The 21,387-nt window shown below is 39.3% G+C and overlaps 1 protein-coding gene across 1 annotated transcript in view; it reads left to right on the plus strand.

Annotated features, from left to right (window-relative positions):
- The window catches only part of CAPZA2 (capping actin protein of muscle Z-line subunit alpha 2), a 57,905-nt gene that overhangs the window by 12,975 nt on the left and 23,543 nt on the right, over positions 1-21,387 (plus strand). Inside the window, exons 2-3 of the mRNA XM_066262161.1 lie at positions 11,228-11,291; positions 16,043-16,094. Of these exons, the coding sequence (XP_066118258.1) occupies positions 11,228-11,291; positions 16,043-16,094 (116 nt within the window). The remainder of the gene's footprint in view (positions 1-11,227; positions 11,292-16,042; positions 16,095-21,387) is intronic.

Genomic DNA, 21,387 nt, shown 5'->3' on the forward strand with positions numbered 1-21,387 from the left:
AATTTCTCAGCATTATCTGTTTTCCAGGACTTTTTACACTTTGGAAGAATCCAGGCTAGTTATTTTGTACACTGCCTTTCAGTTTCAGTTTGACATTTCTTAATGATTAGATTATCCCATGAATTTCTGGTGGAAATATCACAGAAGTGATGTGTCCTCAGTATATATCCTATAAGGAGGCACATTATGTCAATTTTTTCTATCACTTATGATAACTTTGATCATGCCTTGTGTTTCTTCAATGTAAAATTCACTATCCTTTGTCATTAAGTGTCTTGTGGAAAGATACTAAGCATGTAAATATCCTGCTGTTGTATTAGCATACTTTAACCCTACAATTTGAGCATCCGTAGATGACTTTTGCCTGCAATAATTACTGTGGTGGTCACCCAAGGTGATTTTCTAATTAAGCCATTTCTTTTACATTTATTAGTTGAAATTCTGCTATAATGAAGAGTTTTCCCTTTCCTCACTTTGTTCATTCATTTATGTCAGTATGGACCCATGGGCTCTTAATTTATTCTATGGGTTACTATCCATTACTATCAATACTTAATTTGTTGCTTGAATTATAGAATGTATAGAATGCTTTTTTTAAAGCCCATAAGAAAAACAGTACAAAATAAAGTTTGACTGTAAATACTTTTGTGTTAGACAGTTGGTGGGAAGAAATTATTTTTTCTTAGGGCTAAGATACATATACTAATATTTTGGATATTGTTTTGAATACACTTATCTTCTGTATAAGTAACTAGTTTTGTGAACTGCCCAGTCTTGAGAGTATATATTCTGAGTACAGGTTCTTTGTTGGATGTGTGGTTTGCTGTTTTCTTCAGTTTGTATGTAGCTTTTTATTATATTAAGCATATTTATTGGAGCAAAAGTATTTTGTGTTTCTTTTTTTCTAGAACAAAAGTTTTTAATTTTGATGAAGTCCAGTTTATCAGTTTTTCAAATGGATCATGGTTTTTTTTTTGTTTTTGTATTTTTCTGAAGCTGGAAATGGGGCGAGACAGTCCGACAGACTCCCGCATGTGCCTGACGGGGATCCACCCGGCACGCCCACCAGGGGGCGACGCTCTGCCCCTCCGGGGTGTCGACCAGAGCCACTCCAGTGCCTGGGGCAGAGGCCAAGGAGCCATCCCCAGTGCCGGGGCCATCTTTGCTCCAATGGAGCCTCGGCTGCAGGAGGGGAAGAGAGAGACAGAGAGGAAGGAGAGGGGGACGGGTGGAGAAGCAGATGGGAGCTTCTCCTGTGTGCCCTGGCCGGGAATCGAACCCTGGACTTCTGCACGCCAGGCCGACGCTCTACCACTGAGCCAACCGGCCAGGGCCTGGATCATGTTTTTAGTAACATGTCTAAGACTAACCCCAAGCCATTAAGATTTCCTTCTGTTGCCTTTTAATATTTTTAAGTTTTGTTTTACATTTACAGCAGTGATCCATTTTGAAGTAATTTTTAATAAGGTGTGATAAATGATTTAGGTGCATAGTTTTGCTCTTCAATGTTTATTTTGTAAACAGCTGAAGTAGACTTTGGTTCTTGAGTTGTGGCTAAGAAAGAATGCACAGCTAAGACCCAAACTTGCAAGAGAAAGTTTATTTAGCTAGGAAAGTGAGAGTGCCCTGGGGAGAAAGTTTCCAGTGCGGTTTAAAGAGCTACCCCAGGGTGTGGGCATGGTTTAAAGAGCTACCCCAGGGTGTGGGCACGGTTTAAAGAGCTACCCCAGGGTGTGGGCACAGGCTCCTTTTTGCCCCTTGACCTATGGGTCCTGTCCCGTCCGCTCCTGTCCTGTGTGGAAGTCAGACTGGCTTTTCTCCAGCCCCATTGTTCTTCTGTAAGAGGGAAGAAGGGGTTGCCTACCACATGACTAGATACATGCCTTGGGAGAAAGGGTTAGGGGGAGGATCTCACTCCCTTGACTGGAGACAGTTAGGGGAGGAAAGGGTGCCTAAGGGCAGAGTCCTAATTAACAGTACTTATTTTCAATACTTGCTCTCCCAGTTCTCCCCTGCTAGTTATTATGGTTTGCTAGGTTTCTGGGACTTTCTGCCTGGTGACATTCCATACTTGGCCTATTGTCCTGCTCTGCTCATGCCTGTCTGACTGCCTATCACAGTTTGACTATCATTTGTAGAAAAGGTATTCTTTCTCCATTGAATTGCCTTTACTCTTTGTCAGAAATCATTTGGACATATATATTGAGTATGGTTTTTGACTCTTGGTTCTGTTCCATTGGTTGTCTATCCTGTCAATAAGACCACACTGTCTTAATGACTGTAGCTATATATATGAAATCTTGCAATCAGGTAGTGTGAATTATTCAACTTTGCTCTTTTTCAGAATTGTCTATTCTAGTTCGTTTGCTTTTACTACTTTTCAGTTATAATTAAGGAAATAAAGTAATATATATTTTATTTCCTAACCAAAAAAAAAAATTAATAGCATGATGTCTACTGATGTGTATATTTGTAGTTACTTTGGACATAAGAGTTTTTTGTGTTTTTTTTTTAAGTGAGCAGACTTTTGCATGCGCCCTGGCTGGGATCTACTCTGCAACCCCGCGTGGGGCCAGTGTCAACCGAGCTGTTTTTAGCACCTGAGGCTGATGCTTGGACCAACTGAGCCATTGGCTCCTGTGTGCCCTGATTGGTAATGAAACCCAGGATGTCCATCCTGGCCTGTGGTGGTGCAGTGGATAAAGCCTCAACCTGGAACACTGAGGTCACCAGTTCAAAACCCTGGGCTTGTCTGGTCAAGACACATAGGAGAGTTGATGCTTCCTGCTTCTCCCTCCTCCTTCTATCTCTTTCTCTCTCGTTTTCTCTCTTTTTCTCTCTCTCTCTCCTACCTAAAATTAATAAAAACAAACAAAAAATCCCAGGATGTTTACATGCTGGGCCAATGCTCTATCCACTGAGCAAACCAGCCAAGGCCTACACTAATTTTTTTTATCTTGCTTGCATTTGAGTGGAAGGGGTGTTAATACATGGCCAAAATAATCTGCATTCAGCCTGACCTGTGGTGGCACAGTGGATAGAGCGTCAACCTGGAAATGCTGAGGTCACCGGTTTGAAACCCTGGGCTTGCCTGGTCAAGGCACATATGGGAGTTGATGCTTCTAGCTCCTCCCCCCTTCTCTTTCTCTGTCTCTTCTCTCTCTCTGTCTCTCTGTCTCTCTCTCTCTCTCTCTCCCTCTCCTCTCTAAAATGACTAAATAAAAAATAAAAATAAGTTTTAAAAAATCTGCATTCATTGCATTCTTTCAAACATGAAAAAGTAGTAAAAATAATGTAGAGAACATCAATGCTAGAATCAGCTTTTTGGTGTATATCAAAAAAATCTTTCTGTGTTTTTGATTGGGCCTCCATTGACTCTGTAGAGTAGTTTGGGGGGGGGAATATCTTCATGTTATTGAGGCCTCCAATCCATGAAAATGATGTAGCCCTCTATTTAGTCCTTTGATTTCTTTCATCAGTGTTTTGTGTAGATTTCAGCATACTAGACCTACATATTTTGTTAGATTTATACTTGAGTGTTTTATAGATTGGGTTTTTTTGTTGTTGTTTTTATGACACTCCTTGGTATAGTTTTTATTGTGAACAGTCATGTTGTCTGCAAATAGAAAGTTTCACTTATTTATAAAATTCCTTTCTGTTTCTTACACTAAGACCTCACTCAGTATGATGTTGAATAGAAGTAGTGAGAAAACAGATGTTCTTGTCTTGTTGCTGCTTTTAGGGAGAAAGCCTTCATTCAGTCTTTGACCGTTTAGGATGATGTTAGCTGTAGACCTTTTTATAAATACCTTTAATCAAATTAAGGACATTCTCTTTTAATTTACTAAGAGTTTTAATTCTGATTGGATATTGAATATTACCAAGTAATTTTTTGCGCCTATTGAGATTATCTGTGGTTTTTCATTTTTAATTAGTTGATACTATAAATTGCTATTATTGATTTTTATATATTGAAACAGCCCTGCATTTCCTGGATAAACCTTACTTATGCTGTGTTATCCTCTCCATATATTGCTGGATTCAACTTAATATTTTATTGAGGACTTCTATATCCATGTTCATGAGAAATTTTGATCTGTGTGTTATGCCACCTTAAAAATAAAAAGTCCAGGCCCTGGCCAGTTGGCCCAGTAGTGTGGTAGAGCATTGGCCCAGAGTGTGGAAGTCCTGGGTTCGATTGCTGGCCAGGGCACACAGGAGAAGCGCCTATCTGCTTTTCCACCATTCTCCCTCTCCTTCCTCTCTCTCTCTCTCTCACCCCCCCCACCACCACCACCACAGCTAAGGCTCCTTTGGAGCAAAGTTGGCCCGGGCACTGAGGACGGCTCCATGGCCTCTGCCTCAGGCGCTAGAGTGGCTCCAGTGGAAACAGAGCAACGCCCCAGATGGGCAGAGCATCGCCCCTTGGTGGGCATACCAGTTGGATCCCGGTTGGGCCTATGTGGGAATCTGTCTGACTGCCTCCATGCTTCTAACTTTGGAAAAATACTAAATAAATAAATAAATGTCTAAACTGAGAGGCAAAAATCATTTATTTGAGATAAGAAAAAAAAATAACTGGCCCTGGCCGGTTGGCTCAGCGGTAGAGCGTTGGCCTAGCGTGCGGAGGACCCGGGTTCGATTCCCGGCCAGGGCACATAGGAGAAGCGCCCATTTGCTTCTCCACCCCTCCGCCGCACCTTCCTCTCTGTCTCTCTCTTCCCCTCCCGCAGCCAAGGCTCCATTGGAGCAAAGATGGCCCGGGCGCTGGGGATGGCTCTGTGGCCTCTGCCCCAGGCGCTAGAGTGGCTCTGGTCGCAACATGGCGACACCCAGGAGGGTCGCAACATGGCGACGCCCAGGATGGGCAGACTGGTGGGCAGAGCGTCGCCCCCTGGTGGGCGTGCCGGGTGGATCCCGGTCGGGTGCATGCGGGAGTCTGTCTGACTGTCTCTCCCTGTTTCCAGCTTCAGAAAAATGCAAAAAAAAAAAAAAAAAAAAAAAAAAAAATAACTATTTGGGATGCACTGATTCAGACAGAACCCCAAATAGTGTTGCAATTAGGAGACAAAGGCAAGGGGATATTATTTGTGAGAAAGGGAAGGGGAATAATTACAATAGAAGGAAGGCATTTCTTTTGGTGCAGATAAGCTCATTCTAAACAATGTTACACATTTTCAGTCCTGTAGTCATATCTGCTTTCTTGTTATCTTTGCAAATAGTTGTTTGGGACTCAGTGTTGCTTTAGGCCCAGTTTAAAGGTTATTTTGCCCTGTTTTAACATTCCAAAAGTTTGAGGCAATATTTGGGCAAAGCAGTTCCTCTGGGGTGGCAGCTCCAGCTCCATTGTAAAGTGGCTCTGTGTATATTTTTAAAGTTATGTTTTTTGTAATATTTTAGTTTTTGTTATAGTGGTGCTAGTCTCTTAAAGTGAGGTGGAAGGTATTCACTTCTGTTTTTGGGAATAATTTGTATAGAGTTATGTAAAGCCAGTAGCCACGGCCATCATCACAGCCGCCTGGCCAATGCAGGTTCGTATTTGATTCAGACAGATGGTAATGAAACAACCGAGCCAAGAACTGGTGGGCCATTAGCTTTAATCCTAGCTTGCACCCGGCTGGCAAGAAAAAACACTCGGCTCCAAAACCCACTCATTCAGTGCTCATAAAGCTACTGACTTATCCGAGTTTCCTAGAGTCAAAGGTTTCTAGCTCACTAACCTTACTTACCTCTGTTCCCCATCTTCTTCTCTCTACACAAACTCTGCACAAACTGGCTTCTTCCTCAGCACTCCGCCATCCTGGCTGCTTCTGGCCTCCTCCACGTGGCCTTTCTCTGCTCTCCTCTAGCATGGGCTCCTCCTAGAACTTAATCACTCTTCCCCTGACAACGTGATCTCTCTTCCTTTATAAACTTTTGGCACAAAAGCCCTCCCCCCAACACATATTAACATGATCACGCCCATCCCAAACAAGAAGGGCAATTAATATCACCTGGGCGAGGGGTTTCCACGTGGTCAGCACCATCTTTAACAAAGTGAGCATAATATATATATTTTATCTGCCCAACAAGTTGCTATTATATCTTCTTTAAATGTTGGGTATAAGAAAACTTGGAGTTTTATTTGCTGGAAGGTATATAACAACAAATTCAATTTCTTTAACAGGTCTAGAACTATTCAGATGATGTATTTCTTCTCGAGTGAACTTTGTTTTTTGTCTTTCAAGGAATTTGTCTATTTTCCTTAAGTTGTTATTGGCATTTTAAGTATAAAAAATAATGTTTATATTGAAGCAGTTGTTTGTTGGCTACAGTATTACATTCTGCCTGCCATGTTGGGATTTTGGTGGCTGGATTTCACTCATTTTACCAAAACTGTTTTATTTTATTTTTATTTTAGTTTTTCCCCTGAAGTTAGAAGCAGGAGGCAGTCAGACAGACTCCCACATGCGCCCAACTGGGATTCACCCGGCATGCCTACCAGGGGCGATGCTCTGCCCATCTGGGAGTGTTGCTCCGTTGTGGCTGGAGTCATTCTAGTACCTGAGGTGGAGGCCATGGAGCCATTCTCAGCGCCCAGCCAACATTGCTCCCATGGAGCCTTGGCTGCGGGAGGGAAGAGAGAGAGAGAGAGAGGAAGGAGAGGGGGAAGGGTGGAGAAGCAGATGGGCGTTTCTCCTGTATGCCCTGGCCGGAAATCGAACCCGGGACTTCCACACACTGGGCCAGTGCTCTACCATTGAGCCAACCGGCCAGGGCCTGTTTTAAATCTGAGGCACACAGCATAATGTAGTGAATAAAAGTGTGGACTTAGTAAATCAGACTGACAATTACTTCTTTGGCTTGAGTCACTATATCTGAAAATGTGCAAATATAATAGTAACTACCCTATAGGGTTGTTTTGAAGAGTAGATGATATAATCCACACAAAGGCCTTGGTAAGCACTAATTACTGTTATCCCATTTTTGTTATCATTTTCGTCATTGTTAGTGCTCCGTGGTATCCCGCAACATAGATTTTGCTTCATACTTTTTAGTGTTCCACACTACAAAGTCTTTTTTTTTTTAACTGACATGTTTTAACCTTTTTAAGGCCTTGTCACATATGTGGCCTCTAACTAGGAACATCTTCTCTGTAGCCATATGTGCTTCTTTTTCATCTGTCTCTCTTCTGAAAACTTAGGTGCGTGCACACATGCAGAACAGATATACACAAACATGACTGGTTTCTATTCTTTCTATTACTTTTAGAACCCATATCAGATAAATCACAGTACTATTAAAGTGGGATATAAGAAACTAAGCCAAGACTTTTGTTTTTGCCAAGAATGGTCCCTTAATTCTGCAAACAATGTGCAGTGAACAGTCACCTGGAAAGCTAGTTTAAATAGTGTTTGCTGGGCCTCATTTTAGAGTCTAACTGAGCTGGTCGGGTTGGGACTGGGAATTTACATTCCGACCCCAATCTCCACTGCTGCAGGTTCCAGGGCTGTACTTCCAGCAACCCTGCTCAGCTAGTCAGAGGTGGCTGCGGGCTGGTGGGACTCTTGTAGACGCTCAGCACTCCTTCACTACGTGTGCTGTAAGGCTGGCCTGGCATTTACCCTCTCAGATGCAGTGTCATTAGTGGTTCTTCTCTTTATCAAACAGTGCCTTTATTCTTTTTAAAATATGCCTGTCAGTATCAGCTTGATATTTTATCTCTCACTTATCTCTGAACTAACTTCCTAAGATTCAATCAGGTCTCATGTTTAAATCATTAGCTGACCATTCTTCCTCTCCCTTTTACACTTTTTACTCATTTGTGACTTTATGAACACGTAAATATATCTATTTTCTTCATTGTACCTAAATGCATCTTATTTCTTTACACAGATTTTCTTGATAATTTCTTATTATAGTTTAAAAGATAAATTTGCTTGTAATAGATATAGACAGCTTTGAATCCTCATTTTTATTAAATTAAATTATATATATTTTTTTTCTTTTTCTTTTTTCCTTCAACCCCTGGAACCACCAATCTGTTCTCCATATCTATGAACCTGGTAATGTGAGTTTTTTGTTTCTTTGGCTGGTTGGTTTAGAATCCACATATAAAAGAAATCATTAGGCATTTGTCTTCCTCTGTCTGACTTATTTCATTTAGCATGATGACCTTGAGGTTCGTCCATGTTGCCACAAATGGGAAGATTTCACTGTTTGATGGCTGAATAATAATTTCTTTATTCATTCATTTACCACTGGATACAAGTTGTTTTCATACCTTGTCTATTGTAAATAACACTGCACTGCATATGGGGGTACACATATCTTACTGAGTTAGTGTTTCCATTTTCTTTAGATAAATACCCAGAAGTGGAATTCCTGAACCATAAAATAGTTCTATTTTTAGGTGAACCTCCACATGTTTTCCACAGCAGCTGACCAGTTTATATTACTACCAACAGTGCACAAGGATTCCCTTTTCTCTCCATCTTCACTAACAGTTATTTGTCTTTTTGATAATAGCCATTCTAACAGCTGTGAGGTGATATCTCTCAGTGTGGTTTTGATTTGCATTTCCCTGATGATCAGTGATTTAGAGAGCATCTATTCATGTGCCTGTTAGCCATCTTTATGCCTTTTTGGGAAAATATGTCTATTCAGATATTCTGTTCATTTTTTACCCAGATAGTTTGGGGTGGGTTTTTTTTGTTTTTTGTTTTGCTATTTTAGAGTTGTTATGAATTACACATTTTGGTTATTAGCTTCTTATCAGACATATGATATGCAAATACAAATATATGCTCCCATTCAGTAGGTTGTCTTTTCATTTTGTTGATGGTTTCCTTTGCTGTGCAAAAGTTTGTTAGTTTGATGTAGTCCACTTGTTTATTTTTGCTTCTGTTGCTTTTGGTGTCACATTTAAAAAGTCATTGCCAAGACTTATGTCAGGGAGCTTACTGTCTCTTCTTATAAGAGTTTAATCCATTTTGAGTTAATTTTTTGTGTGTGGTCAAGTTTTATTCTTTTGAATGTGACTGTCCAGTCTTTACAACACAATTTATTGAAGAAAACTGTCTTTTCCCCATTGTATATTCTTGGCTCTTTTGTGGTGCTTGAACCAATCGAGCCACTGGCTGAGGGAGAGGAGAGAGAGAGAGAAAGGAGAGAGGGAGGAGAAGAGAAGGAGATGGTCACTTCTCCTGTGTGCCCTTACTAGGAATCGAACCTGGGACGTCCATATGCCAGGCTGATGCTCTATCCACTGAGCCAACTGGCCAGGCCTACTATAGCTTTTTAATTTATTTTTATCTTTAATTAAGTGAGAAATGGGAGGCAGGGAGGCAGAGATAGACTCCTGCATGTGTCCCGACTGGGATCCATCTCGCAAGCCCCCTACAGGGCAATGCTCTGCCCATCTGGGGCCACTGCTCCATTGCGCTGCAACCAAACTATTTCAGTGCCTAAGGTAAGGCCATGGAGCCATCCTCGGTGCCTAGGGCCAAATTGCTCCAACCATTTTAGCCATGGCTGCGGGAGGGAAGGGGAAGGGGAGAGGCTAGAGAAGCAAGCAGATGGTAGCTTCTTTTGTGTGACCTGCCTGGGAATTGAACCGAGGACTTCCACATGCTCAGCCGACACTACTACTGAGTCAACCAGCCAGGGCCTACTGTAGATCTTTAATATAGTTTGAAATCAGGTAGTGTGATACTTCCAGCTTTCGGTCTTCTTTCTCAGGAGTGTGTTGACTATTTGGGGTCTTTTGTGATTCCAAACAAATTTTAAGAATATTGATTTTATTTCTGTGAGAAAAATGTCATTGGAATTTTGATAGGGATTACATTGAATATGTAGATTGCTTTGGATAGTATGGTTTTAACAATATTGATTCTTTCTATCCATACATGTTAAATCAGTAATTTCCCTACTTGTAATTGGTTTGTTCAGATTTTTTGTTTCATTATGATTCAGTTTTGGCAGGTTGTGTATTTTTAGAAATTATCAGTTTCTTAGGTTGTGCAATGATTATTCTTTATAGTCTTTTATTTTATATCTGGGGTATCATTTGTAACAGTTCCTCTTTCATTTCTGATTTTATTTATCAGAATGTTCTTTTTTCTTGGTGAATCTGACTAAAATGTTGTCAGTTTTCTTTTTTTTTTTTTTTAAGTGCACGAAAGAGACAGAAAGAGAGAGAGATGAGGAGCACAAACTCTTGGTTGTGTCACTTTAATTGTTTATTGATTGCTTCCTTTTTTTTCTTTTTTTTACAGAGACAGAGTGAGTCAGAGAGGGATAGACAGGGACTGACAGACAGGGACGGAGAGAGATGAAAAGCATCAATCATTAGTTTTTTTTCATTGTGCGTTGCAACACCTTAGTTGTTCATTGATTGCCTTCTCATATGTGCCTTGACCACGGGCCTTCAGCATTGATTGCCTTCTCATATGTGCCTTGACCGCGGGCCTTCAGCAGACCGAGTAACCCCTTGCTGGAGCCAGCGACCTTGGGCTCAAGCTGGTGGGCTTTTGCTCAAATCAGATGAGCCTGCGCTCAAGCTGGCAACCTCGGGGTCTCGAACCTGGGTCCTCTGCATCCCAGTCCAACGCTCTACCCACTGCACCACCGCCTGGTCAGGCCATTGATTGCTTCTTATATGTGCCTGGACCTTGGTGCTCCACCTGGTCCAGTGACCCCTTGCTCAAGCCAGCGACCATGGAATCATGTTGATCCCACGCTCAAACCAGCAACTCTGCACTCAAGCTGGTGAGCTTGTGCTGAAGTCATCAACTTTGGTATTTCAAACCTGGGACCTCAGCATTCCAGGCTGATGTTCTATCCCCTGCGCCACTGGTCAAGCAATTTTATCTTTTCAAAGAACCACTCATAGTTTTATTGATACTGTATTGTCTCTTTTGCCTCTATATCATTTATTTCTGCTCTATTTTTTAATAAATTTTTTTTTACTAATTTTGTGCTTCATTTGTTCTTGTTTTTTTAATTCTTTGAGGTGTAATGTTAGGTTGTTGATTTTATGTATTTTATCTATGTTCAGCCTATCCATTGTGATTAAATGATTAAACCAGTAATAAATATTACGTGTTTGAAGGAAGAAATGTCACTATCTTTACATTTTTCTTAAGCCATTTTCAATAGAACTTTAAAATAGAATAAATTTTCATATTTTTGTTGTTTTGGTAGATGCCTATACCATGGGACATTTATATCTTCGTTTCTATTTTAGGTGCGTATAGCAGCAAAATTCATCATTCATGCCCCTCCTGGAGAATTTAATGAGGTGTTTAATGGTAAGTGTTTAATTCGTAACAATAAGACTTGATATGCCCAGCATTCTTTTTTAAAGATGTAAATGACAACCAAAATATGTAAGCTAAGGGGAGAATGTAGAAAACTGTATTTTCTCAATTACAGTGGAAATTTTTGTCAATTTGGGTTTTGTAATGTCTAAAATGTATCTATGATACACATGATAATTATTTTTGAATAAATTAATTTTCTTAAAAGAAAAATTATTTTAAAAGACAGGAAAATTTTAACTATTTTTTGGATTTGGGGAATTCACTTTTGTATTTCTTGTAAAGAAAAACATACTAGATTAGTACAGACCACCAAAAAGAGGGAGGAAACATTGTTTCATCATACTTAGAGGACAACAGTATATGTGAAACAATTTGTTATTTAACTTATCTTGTATATTATTAGCTCACAGTGTCCCTTTCCTTTTTTTTTCTTTGAATGAGAGGAGAGAGAGGGGGTGAGAAGCATCGACTCATAGTTGCTTGCACTTTAGTTGTGCACTGATTGCTTCTTGTACATGCCTCAGTCAGGGCTGAGCCAGTGTCCCCTTGTTCAAGCCAGCTAATAGTATGTCTTTTTTTTCTTCATCTTTCTGCTGAGTAAGAGGAGGGAAGACAGAGAGACAGTCCTGCATGCTCCCCAACTGGGATCCACACGGCAACCTCTGTCTGGGGCTGATGCTCTCTGCTCATCTGGGACCATGCTTGCAACCAGGCTATTTTTAGTGCTTGATACAGAGGCTCCACGGAACCATCCTCAGCACCTGGGGCTGATGAGCTAAAACCAATTGTGCCGTGATTGCGGGAGGAAAAGAGAGAGAGAAGGGAAGGTGGACGGGTGGAGAAGCAGATGGTTGTTTCTCCTTAAAAGAAAAGAATTCTCCTGACCAGGAATCGGACCTGGGACATCCACACACTGGGCTGACGCTGTACCACTGAGCCAACTGACCAGGGCCATAGTAAGTCTAGCTATGTATTTTTAGTGGCTGAGGCTGACTCTCAGACCAACCAAACTATCCGCAATTCCCAGGCTGATGCTTTAACCAGTCAAGCCACTGACTGCAGGAGGGGGAGGGGGAGAGAAGGGTGAGTGGGAGGGAGAGAGAAGCAGATAGGTCACTTCTTTTGTGTGCCCTGACTGGGAATTGAACCTGGAATGTCCATACATCGGGCTGATGCTCTAACCACTGACAAAACTGGCCAGGGCCAGACCAGTGTTTTGTTATTGTTTTAAGTGAGAGGAGGGGAGATAGTGAGACAGATTCCCACATGCACCTTCACCAGGATCCACCTGGCAACCGTTGTCTGGGTCAATGTTGAAATCAACTCAGCTATCCTCAGTGCCAAGGCTGATGCTCGAAACAGTCAAACCACTGGCTGCAAGAGGGGAAAAGGGGGAGAAGAAGGGATAGAGAATCAGATGGGCTCAGAGCAGTGTTTTTCGAATAGCGGTTCACATACTCTTCCACCAACATTTTATGCTGGTCTAAGGAAGAATTAGCCACCTTGATGTTGTATGAAGATTGCAGACCAGATGATCTTAGTTGAATTTGCTTATGCTCAGGGTGATTTCTGCCTTAGCAGTTACTGAAATACTCTAGTTTCACCTGTCCCCAAGTGTAAAAGAAAAAAACCACTGGGTTAGAGCATGGTCCCCATATGCCAAAGATGTGGGTTTGATATCTGGTCAAGGTAAAAATAAGAATGAAACATTGAATGCATACATAAGTGGAATAACAAATTGATGTTTCTCTCTCTCCCTTCCTATCTCTAAAATCATAAATAAAAAATATTTTTAAAAATCAGTTCATTTAGCCCTGGCTGGTTGGCTCTATGCTAGAGTGTCAGCCCAGCATGTGGAAGTCCCAAATTCTATTCCTGGTCAGGGAATATAGAAGTTACCATCTGCTTCTCCACCCCCTCCCCCTCCCCCCCTCCTCCCCCTCTCTTTTTCCCTCTCCCCTGCCATGGCTCAAGCAGTTTAAACAAGTTGGCCTCAGGCGCTGAGGATGGCTCTGTGGCCTTGCCTCAGGTGCTGAAATAGCTCAGTTGCCAACAAAGGGAGCAGCAGCCCCAGATGGGCAGAGCATCACTCCATAGGGGAAGTGGATCCCGGTCAGGGCGCATGCGGTAGTCTGTTTCTCTGCTTCTCTGTCTCTCAATTAAAAATAAAAACCAGTTCATTTAGAAATCAAAATAAAATTATGTTAGTGGTTAGCAAGAGAGATTGTTTTTTAAATTGAGTCCTACTACCAAAAGGATGTATGTGAATAGGAAATAGTTTTTCTTTTGAAATAGATTTATTATTTTTGTAAAAATTATTAAACATAACAAAAAAATCTAAGTCACACAAAATTTTACCTTCTAGTTTTTCACTGAAGATGTTTGAATGTAATTCTTTCACCGTCTTTGAATTGATATAACATTTTATAAATATGATAGTAAGGTACATGTTGTTCCTCCCTTCCTGTTTATTGTATTATAAATGTGTTTCCATATTGATAAGTACATATCTGCATTAATTTTTTAATGGCTGCCCAATTTTACATAGTTTATAAGAACTATAGTATAGTTCACTTCTGTTACATTAAACCAGTTTCTTAATGGAAGACACTTAGGTTATTTATGTTATTTTTATATAATAAAAAAATTAGGGCCCTGGTCAGTGGTAGAGCGTCAGCACAGAGTGTGGAAGTCCCGGGTTTGATTCCCTTTCAGGGCATATAAGAGAAGTGAACATCTGCTTCTCCCTCTTTCTCTCCCTCCCCCTCCTCCTCTCCTCCCCTTCCCTTCTGCAGCTATGGCTCAAATGGTTCAGCAGTTTGGCCCTGGGCACTGATGGTGGCTCCTTAGCCTTGCCTCAGGTGCTAAAATAGCTCAGTTGGAGCAGTGGCCCCAGATAGGCAGAGCATTGCCCTGTAGGGGGCTTGCCCGGTACATCCCAGTTGGAGCACATGCAGGTGTCTGTCTCAGCCTCCCTGTCTCCTGGCTCTAACTTAAAAAAAAAGAGAGAGAGAAAAGAAAAAATTAACATACATTGTTATATGTACTTTATGATAGCAACTATGTAAAACAGCCAAGGTCATAGGAAAAAATAATGAAAAAAAAAAACCGCCTGACCTGTGGTGGCGCAATGGATAAAGCATTGACCTGGAAATGCTGAGGTTGTTGGTTCAAAACCCTGGGCTTGCCTGGTCAAGGCACATATGGGAGTTGATGCTTCCTGCTCCTCCCTTTCTCTCTCTCTGTTTCTCTCTCTCCCTCTCTCCTTTCTAAAGTGAATAAATAAAATAAAAATAAAAAACAAAAAGGACTTTTAAAAAAAAAAAAAAAAAACAAGATAAGAGTAGAAATTTGTGGGGTTTTTTAGGTGATTTTTTTTCCTTTATGTTTTACAATACACTTGGATTTTCTAATAAATGTTCTTTTCAAAGTTACATTTAATAATTAATAGGCCAACATCTAGATAATAATTGAATCTAAAATTAGGACAAAACTAAGAATTGATAACCAGCCTGACCAGGCAGTGGCGCAGTGGATAGAGTGTTGGACTGGGATGTGGAGGATCCAGGTTCGAAACCTGGACATCACTACCAGCATGAGTGCAGGATTGCAGGCTTGAGCGTGGGATCATAGACATGACCCCATGGTCACTGGCTTGAGCCCAAACGTCGCTGGCTTGAAGCCCAAGGTTGGTAGCCCCCCCCCTCCCCCGTGAAGGCACATATGAGAAAGCAATCAATGGACAACTAAGGTGTTGCACAAAGAATTGATGCTTCTCATCCCTCTCTCTCTCTCTCTCTCTCTCTCTCTCTCTGTCCCTATCTGTATCTCTGTACAAAGAAAAAACAAAACATTGATAATCAAAATGAGATTACTAACTCAAAGCAGCTACCATACTGAACTTAAATACATTCATCTTTTGTTTGCAGATAATGTGAGGATAGACATGCCTACTTGCTTCTGCACTTTGTTCAGAAGCTGTTTCTTGTTTAATCATATTGCTATAGGGGAGATTCATTTGAAACTCATGATAGTGTTGTCTAAGTAGAGGCACAGTACTAAGTCTTCTGCAGATCTTACCACACATCTTTTTGGTATAACTTACCGCTACTGTAGTTCTTTGGAGCTACATTACAGTCTGCCTGCATTGGCTATTAAGGGTATAAAATAACTTGTATTTCTATTTCATTTCCACTTATATTTCCTAACCAATTTTTAAATTAATACCATGATGTGTTTTTGTGCTTATTTTGGCCATCAGAGTGATCTTGCTTACATCGTGGTGGGGGCAAGGGGTCATACATGACCAAAATAACACATTCACTGCATAAAAATTTCAAACATAGAAAAATAGTAATGTAGCCTGACCAGGCAGTGGCGCAGTGGATAGAGCGTTGGACTGGGATGCCGAAGACCCAGGTTTGAGACCCTGAGGTCACCAGCTTGAGTGCAGGCTCATCTGGTTTGAGCAAAAAAAGCTCACCAGCTTGGACCCAAGATTGCTGGCTCGAGCAAGGGGTTACTTGGTCTACTGAAGGCCCACAGTCAAGGCACATATAAGAAAGCAATCAATGAACAACTAAGGTGTCGCAATGCGCAACGAAAAACTAATGATTGATGCTTCTCATCTCTCTCCGTCCCTGTCTGTCTGTCCCTGTCTATCCCTCTATCTCTCTGTCTCTGTAAAGAAAAAAAAAGAAAAGAAAAATAGTAATGTAGAAAACATATTTGTTTTGCAGATGTTCGGTTACTGCTTAATAATGATAATCTTCTCAGGGAAGGAGCAGCCCAGTAAGTATTATGTGTTATATTTACATAATGAAAGTGATTTGGGAAAGATACTTTAAAAGTGGTGTTTAAGCACTAATCTCTGAAATAGATATTTGCACATCGAGTTCAAATATGTATAATTATACGTGCACTAGGCTAGAAGAGAAATGTTTTTATCAGAGAGACATAGGAGACAATTATAACATGAGACTGTGCTCAATGTGTGTTTGGCAGTGGCTTATATACTCAGTATTATATTGATATATTGACTTCTACAAAGTTGGGTAAAATTATTTTAGAGACCTTGCTTTTTAAAATTGTGATTGCTTTCATTTTTTCCAGGTTTTAATTTTTGTTATGTTACCCTAATAGAGAATTTTGAGGGTTAGGAGATTTTATTCATCCATAAATACTTAACAGTGCCTGACACATATTTACTTACATTTACTGGGTTTGTGAGTGATTCAGAGAACTGCACAATTCAAAATGCCAATATATCATCTTGGAACTACAGACCAGGATCATGACTTGCTCTGACTGTCTTAGGATTTCAAAGAAATGATTGATTTTCTTCCCCATAGCAACTTCTAAGATAAGGTCCGAAGACCCATATTTTAGGTTAACCAACTCTGTTACATATTTGAAAATGATGAAATTGAACAGATTTTTAGGTGCCTTACAAAGAGTGTTTAATTTAGTATCCATCTATTTACCTGCTTTCATCCTAGATGATCCAAAGTGTGAAATCCTGACTAATGAGGGAAATTTGCTCTGATTTTATATTTATAACATTTGAAGGCTTTATCATATAAGTCTTGTCCTTTACAGTTAATCTAAGGAAGGTGGGGTTTCAACAGACTCCTTAGACCTATCTGATTTTGCTTCTGATTAAATTCCTGTTATTTTTATAGCCATTTGTATTAATAATTTTTTATTGGGAAAAATAAACAATATAATATTTATATTTTTTAACTTTATTTTTCTATTACACTTTACATTCTTTATTATTTTGTTGTAGTTTCAGGTGTACAGCTTAGTGGTCACATCTTTACAGTGTCTCCTCGGTATTTCAGGTGCCCAACTGGCGCCACACACAGTTATTACAATATTATTGACTGTTTTCTCTACGCTGTGCTTTACATCCCCACAACTATTTTGTAAACACCAATAAAATTTAACTTTGTAACCACTTTTAGGTATACAGTTCTTTGGCATTAAGTACCTTCCCATTGATCTTTGTATAACCATTACCACCATCCATCTCCAGAACATTTTTTTTATCTTAAACTAAAACTATTTACCCATTAAACCATAATTTTCCACTTTCCTCCCCCTCCCCCCGCCCCTGGCTACCACTGTTCTATTCTGTTCTGTCTCTGTGAATTTGACTTCTCTGGGTACTTCATGTAAGTGGAATCATACAGCATTTGTCCTTTTGTAACTGGTTTATTCTACTTAGTATAACATCTTCAAAATTCATCCATGTTGTAGCATGTGTTTTCCTCTTTAGTACTGACTATATATACCACATTTTGTTTATTCATTCATCTATCAGTGGAAACTTGGGTTGCTTTCACTCCTGTTAATTATTATTTTAAATGCTTTATAGAAATCAGTTTATACCTTTAGTTATTAGTTTCTGAGTAAATAGCCACTTACTCCTAAGTTTTTTAAACCTTACTTAAATTATTTATATACATATATTCAAGTAAAATTAATTTCTTTCTAATACCATATAGCATGTTGACAAAAGTCTTATGAAAATAAGGAAATGTACAGCATTTGTGAACTTTTAATAATAGAACTTTCAAAATAAACTTTCCCTTTGAGTTCTCTCTCTAAATAAATTTGTGGGTTGTTTTAGGTAGGTGCAAAAGTTAGATTATTTTTAAGTTAAGAAAATGAGAAACTTGATTTGTTGAAAGACAAGAGTTTTTCCCCTGCCAGAATATGGATTAATGAAGGTCAGAGAAATACTATAATTATGTAAGATATGAAATCATATATTTATACCAAAAATAGTAAAAGTCTTGAATTTTAATTGTTCAAAGATGTATTTATCTGATGATAATTGTTATATTTAAATTAAATAATTTGGATTCGTTCTAAAAAGAAATTAGAATGTGAGTCACATTTCTCTTTTATTATGAACTAAATTTCAGGGGTCATTGTGGTCTACATTTCCAAGGGGTGTGTGTGTGTGTGTGTGTGTGTGTATACATTGAAATGCCTGATACTCTGATTTTTGTAAGAAAATGAGTTCATGAGGAAAACAATAAATAATGATTAAAGATGTTTATAATACAAACCCTAGGAGAAAACCATTAAAACCTTTAGTAGAAACTTCCGATTTTCTTGCGTGTGGTTATACTCTCAGTAAATGATCAGTAACCAGTTGAACAAACTGAGCAAGTGTTCTTTTCTATTGACTTCAGTATTCTTGGTACAGAATTTGTCAGAAGTAGATACTCATTTGAGTTTATTTTGTAGACATCTGGATAATAACTGTGAAGTACAGAAATATAGCTTAGGTTAGTGAATTTCAACCTTTTTCATCTCATAGCACACCTAAGCTAATTACTAATTCTGTGAGACAACAGCAAATGTATTTTTTGCCAGTCTGACAAAGATAAAAAATAGGTATAATTTGACTCATTCACACCTGATGGCTTTTGTGTTTGCTGTTGTCATTTTTTTTGTTTAACAATCTAAGAGAAAGAGGTCAGTGCCCCTGACTAAAGAGTCAGGTATTGCATGTGTTAAATATTCTACAGCACACTGGTTGAAAATCATTGACACCCTGGCAGGTTGATTGGCTCAGCAGTAGAGCATCAACCCAGTGTGTGGAAGTCTCTGGTTCGATTCCTGGTCAGGGCACACAGGAGAAACACCCATCTGCTTCTTCGCCCTACCCCCTCTCCTTCCTCTCTGTCTCTCTCTTCCCCTCCGCTGCAGCCAAGGCTCCATTGGAGCATAGCTGGTCTGGACGCTGAGGACAGCTCGGTGGCCTCCGCCTAAGGCGCTAGAATGGCTCTTGCCACAAAGGAGCAACACCCCAGATGGGCAGAGCATCGTCCCCTGGTTGGGCATGCCGGGTGGATCCTGGTCGGGCGCATGCGGGAGTTTGTCTGACTGCCTCTCCGCTTCTAACTTTGGAAAAATACCAAGAAAAAAAAATCATTGACTGTGGAATTATATTACTCTGATTCACGGTATCCTTTCTACAAAATAATTTTCAAGCAGAAATACTGGTGTTCACTAAATTTGGCTCAGAATTACTTTTGAAGTATTTCCAAACCTGGTTTTACCCTCAAAGGATAATTTATCACTTATCATTGAGGCTGTCCAAAACTAAATAAGCTTGGAAAACATTGTCAACGACATTTAGAGTTTGTCCTGGTGGCAGTTTCACCAGAGTTGATGGATGGCTCTAATTCCATTTCTTCTTCAGTTGCATGTGTGATACTGAATTTCTTTAAGTATATCTCTTTCTCACAGATGAGTATTTTTTCCTCTCCTTCTACCTTTTCCCTGTCGCTTTAACTCTAATAATTTTTTTCTCTTTCTACCTTTTTGTAAGGAGAAAAAAAGTATAGCTATTAAGAGTGGTTCTAAATGGACATCTATATAGTACTAAATAACAAATTCAGTGTGTTTTATAGTAAAATAAGACACACTTCAGAAATGGTGTTCAATTCTAGCACACTTTGAAATAGCCTTTATTCAACAGACATGAATACCAAACTCCACTGTGATGTTGAGAGAAGGAAGGCTCTTAGAGATTTTCCAATGAAGAATCAGGTGTTCATTATGAAATGAAATAAAATGAAATAAAATATTATAGAGGTATAACAAAAGTCTTTGGAGCCCAAAGGAAGAAAATCTTAATTTAAGTTTAGAGCTGTTTTTTGAGCTGAGTTTAAATAATGAGGATTTGAATGGTAAATAAGGGAAATGATGGCTACCTGTTGGAACACATGGTGAAAAGTTTAAGATGTGATTGATGAATGACTATTAGTAAAGGTGTAAAAACTAAATACAGGAACAGGTGACTTCAAAATGGATGATTAGGCTGCAGAACTCTGTAACAGCAGAGAAATCATCGTTTCACTGTGTAATAAAGTGCTTTACACCTTAATATTCACATAAGTAGAGGGTTGGATGAGTGGATGATGAGTGGTGGGTAGAGTAAGTTTTCTGACCTGAAAGAGAGGTTGGAAGTCATTTACTCCAAATCTTTCTTTTTAGAAATGAGGTAAATGGAATCCATATTAGCTAACATAGATATTCTATATTCTGACTCCTAAGTTACTGAGAACTTTTCCAGCTCTACTATGAAACAGCCACCTATTTAACTTGCCTTGAACATATATGGTAAAATTTTACCTATTTCTTATTCATTGTCTCCCATTCAGATCTTCCCATTATTCCCCGACACCCAAATTATAGATAGATCAGGTTTGTATTAAGGGTAGTAAAAGGCCTAGGACCAAATTACTGTCCAAATTTATTATTAAAATAATATGTTACTTATTAGAAAATTAATCCTAAATTCTAAGTGATTTAAAACACAGTCATGCACTACTTAAACGGGACACATTCTGAGAAATGTATCATAAGGTGATTTTGTCATGCAGAAATGCTCACACAAACTTAGATAGAATAGAAAATCCTACTACACACCTAGGCTATATGATATAGCTTATTGCTCCTGGGCTACAAACCTATGTTGCACGTGATTACACAAAACAACACAAGATTAAATCAGGTACAAGAGAAAATGATGCAATCAAGGGACATTATAAACAAGAGGTGAGGCTGCTGGCATAACATGGCATGTGCTTTTCCAGCAAACTTTTTATTAGTAGGAAGAGCACACTCTAAAATAGCAATTAAAAGTGTAGTATAGTAAGTACATAAATGATTAACAGTTACTATCATTATAAAGTATTATGTTCTGTGCTGTACATAATTATGTTACTGCTTTTATAAGACTACAGCATGTATATTTGTTTACACCAGCATCAATCACCACATTGTGCTGTGACGTCACTAGGCAATAGGAAATTTTCAGCTCCATTATAATATGGGACTATCATCTTACATATCAGTGGTTTTCAACCTTTTTACACTTGGGGACCAGTGAAAATACTACTTTCTCCTTCCTCCTTCATGCATTTCTGTATTTACCTCCATCTTTTCTGAACATGCAGTGTCAGAAATTTGACAGCTGGTAATTTAATTCTACTTTGCTATTTTTACATTTACTGGTCTCTTGTTAACTCATCAATGTTGCTTTGGTCAACCAAACATT

The sequence above is a fragment of the Saccopteryx bilineata genome, chromosome 2 (assembly GCF_036850765.1).
Source record: "Saccopteryx bilineata isolate mSacBil1 chromosome 2, mSacBil1_pri_phased_curated, whole genome shotgun sequence".
Taxonomy (NCBI): Eukaryota; Metazoa; Chordata; class Mammalia; order Chiroptera; family Emballonuridae; genus Saccopteryx; species Saccopteryx bilineata.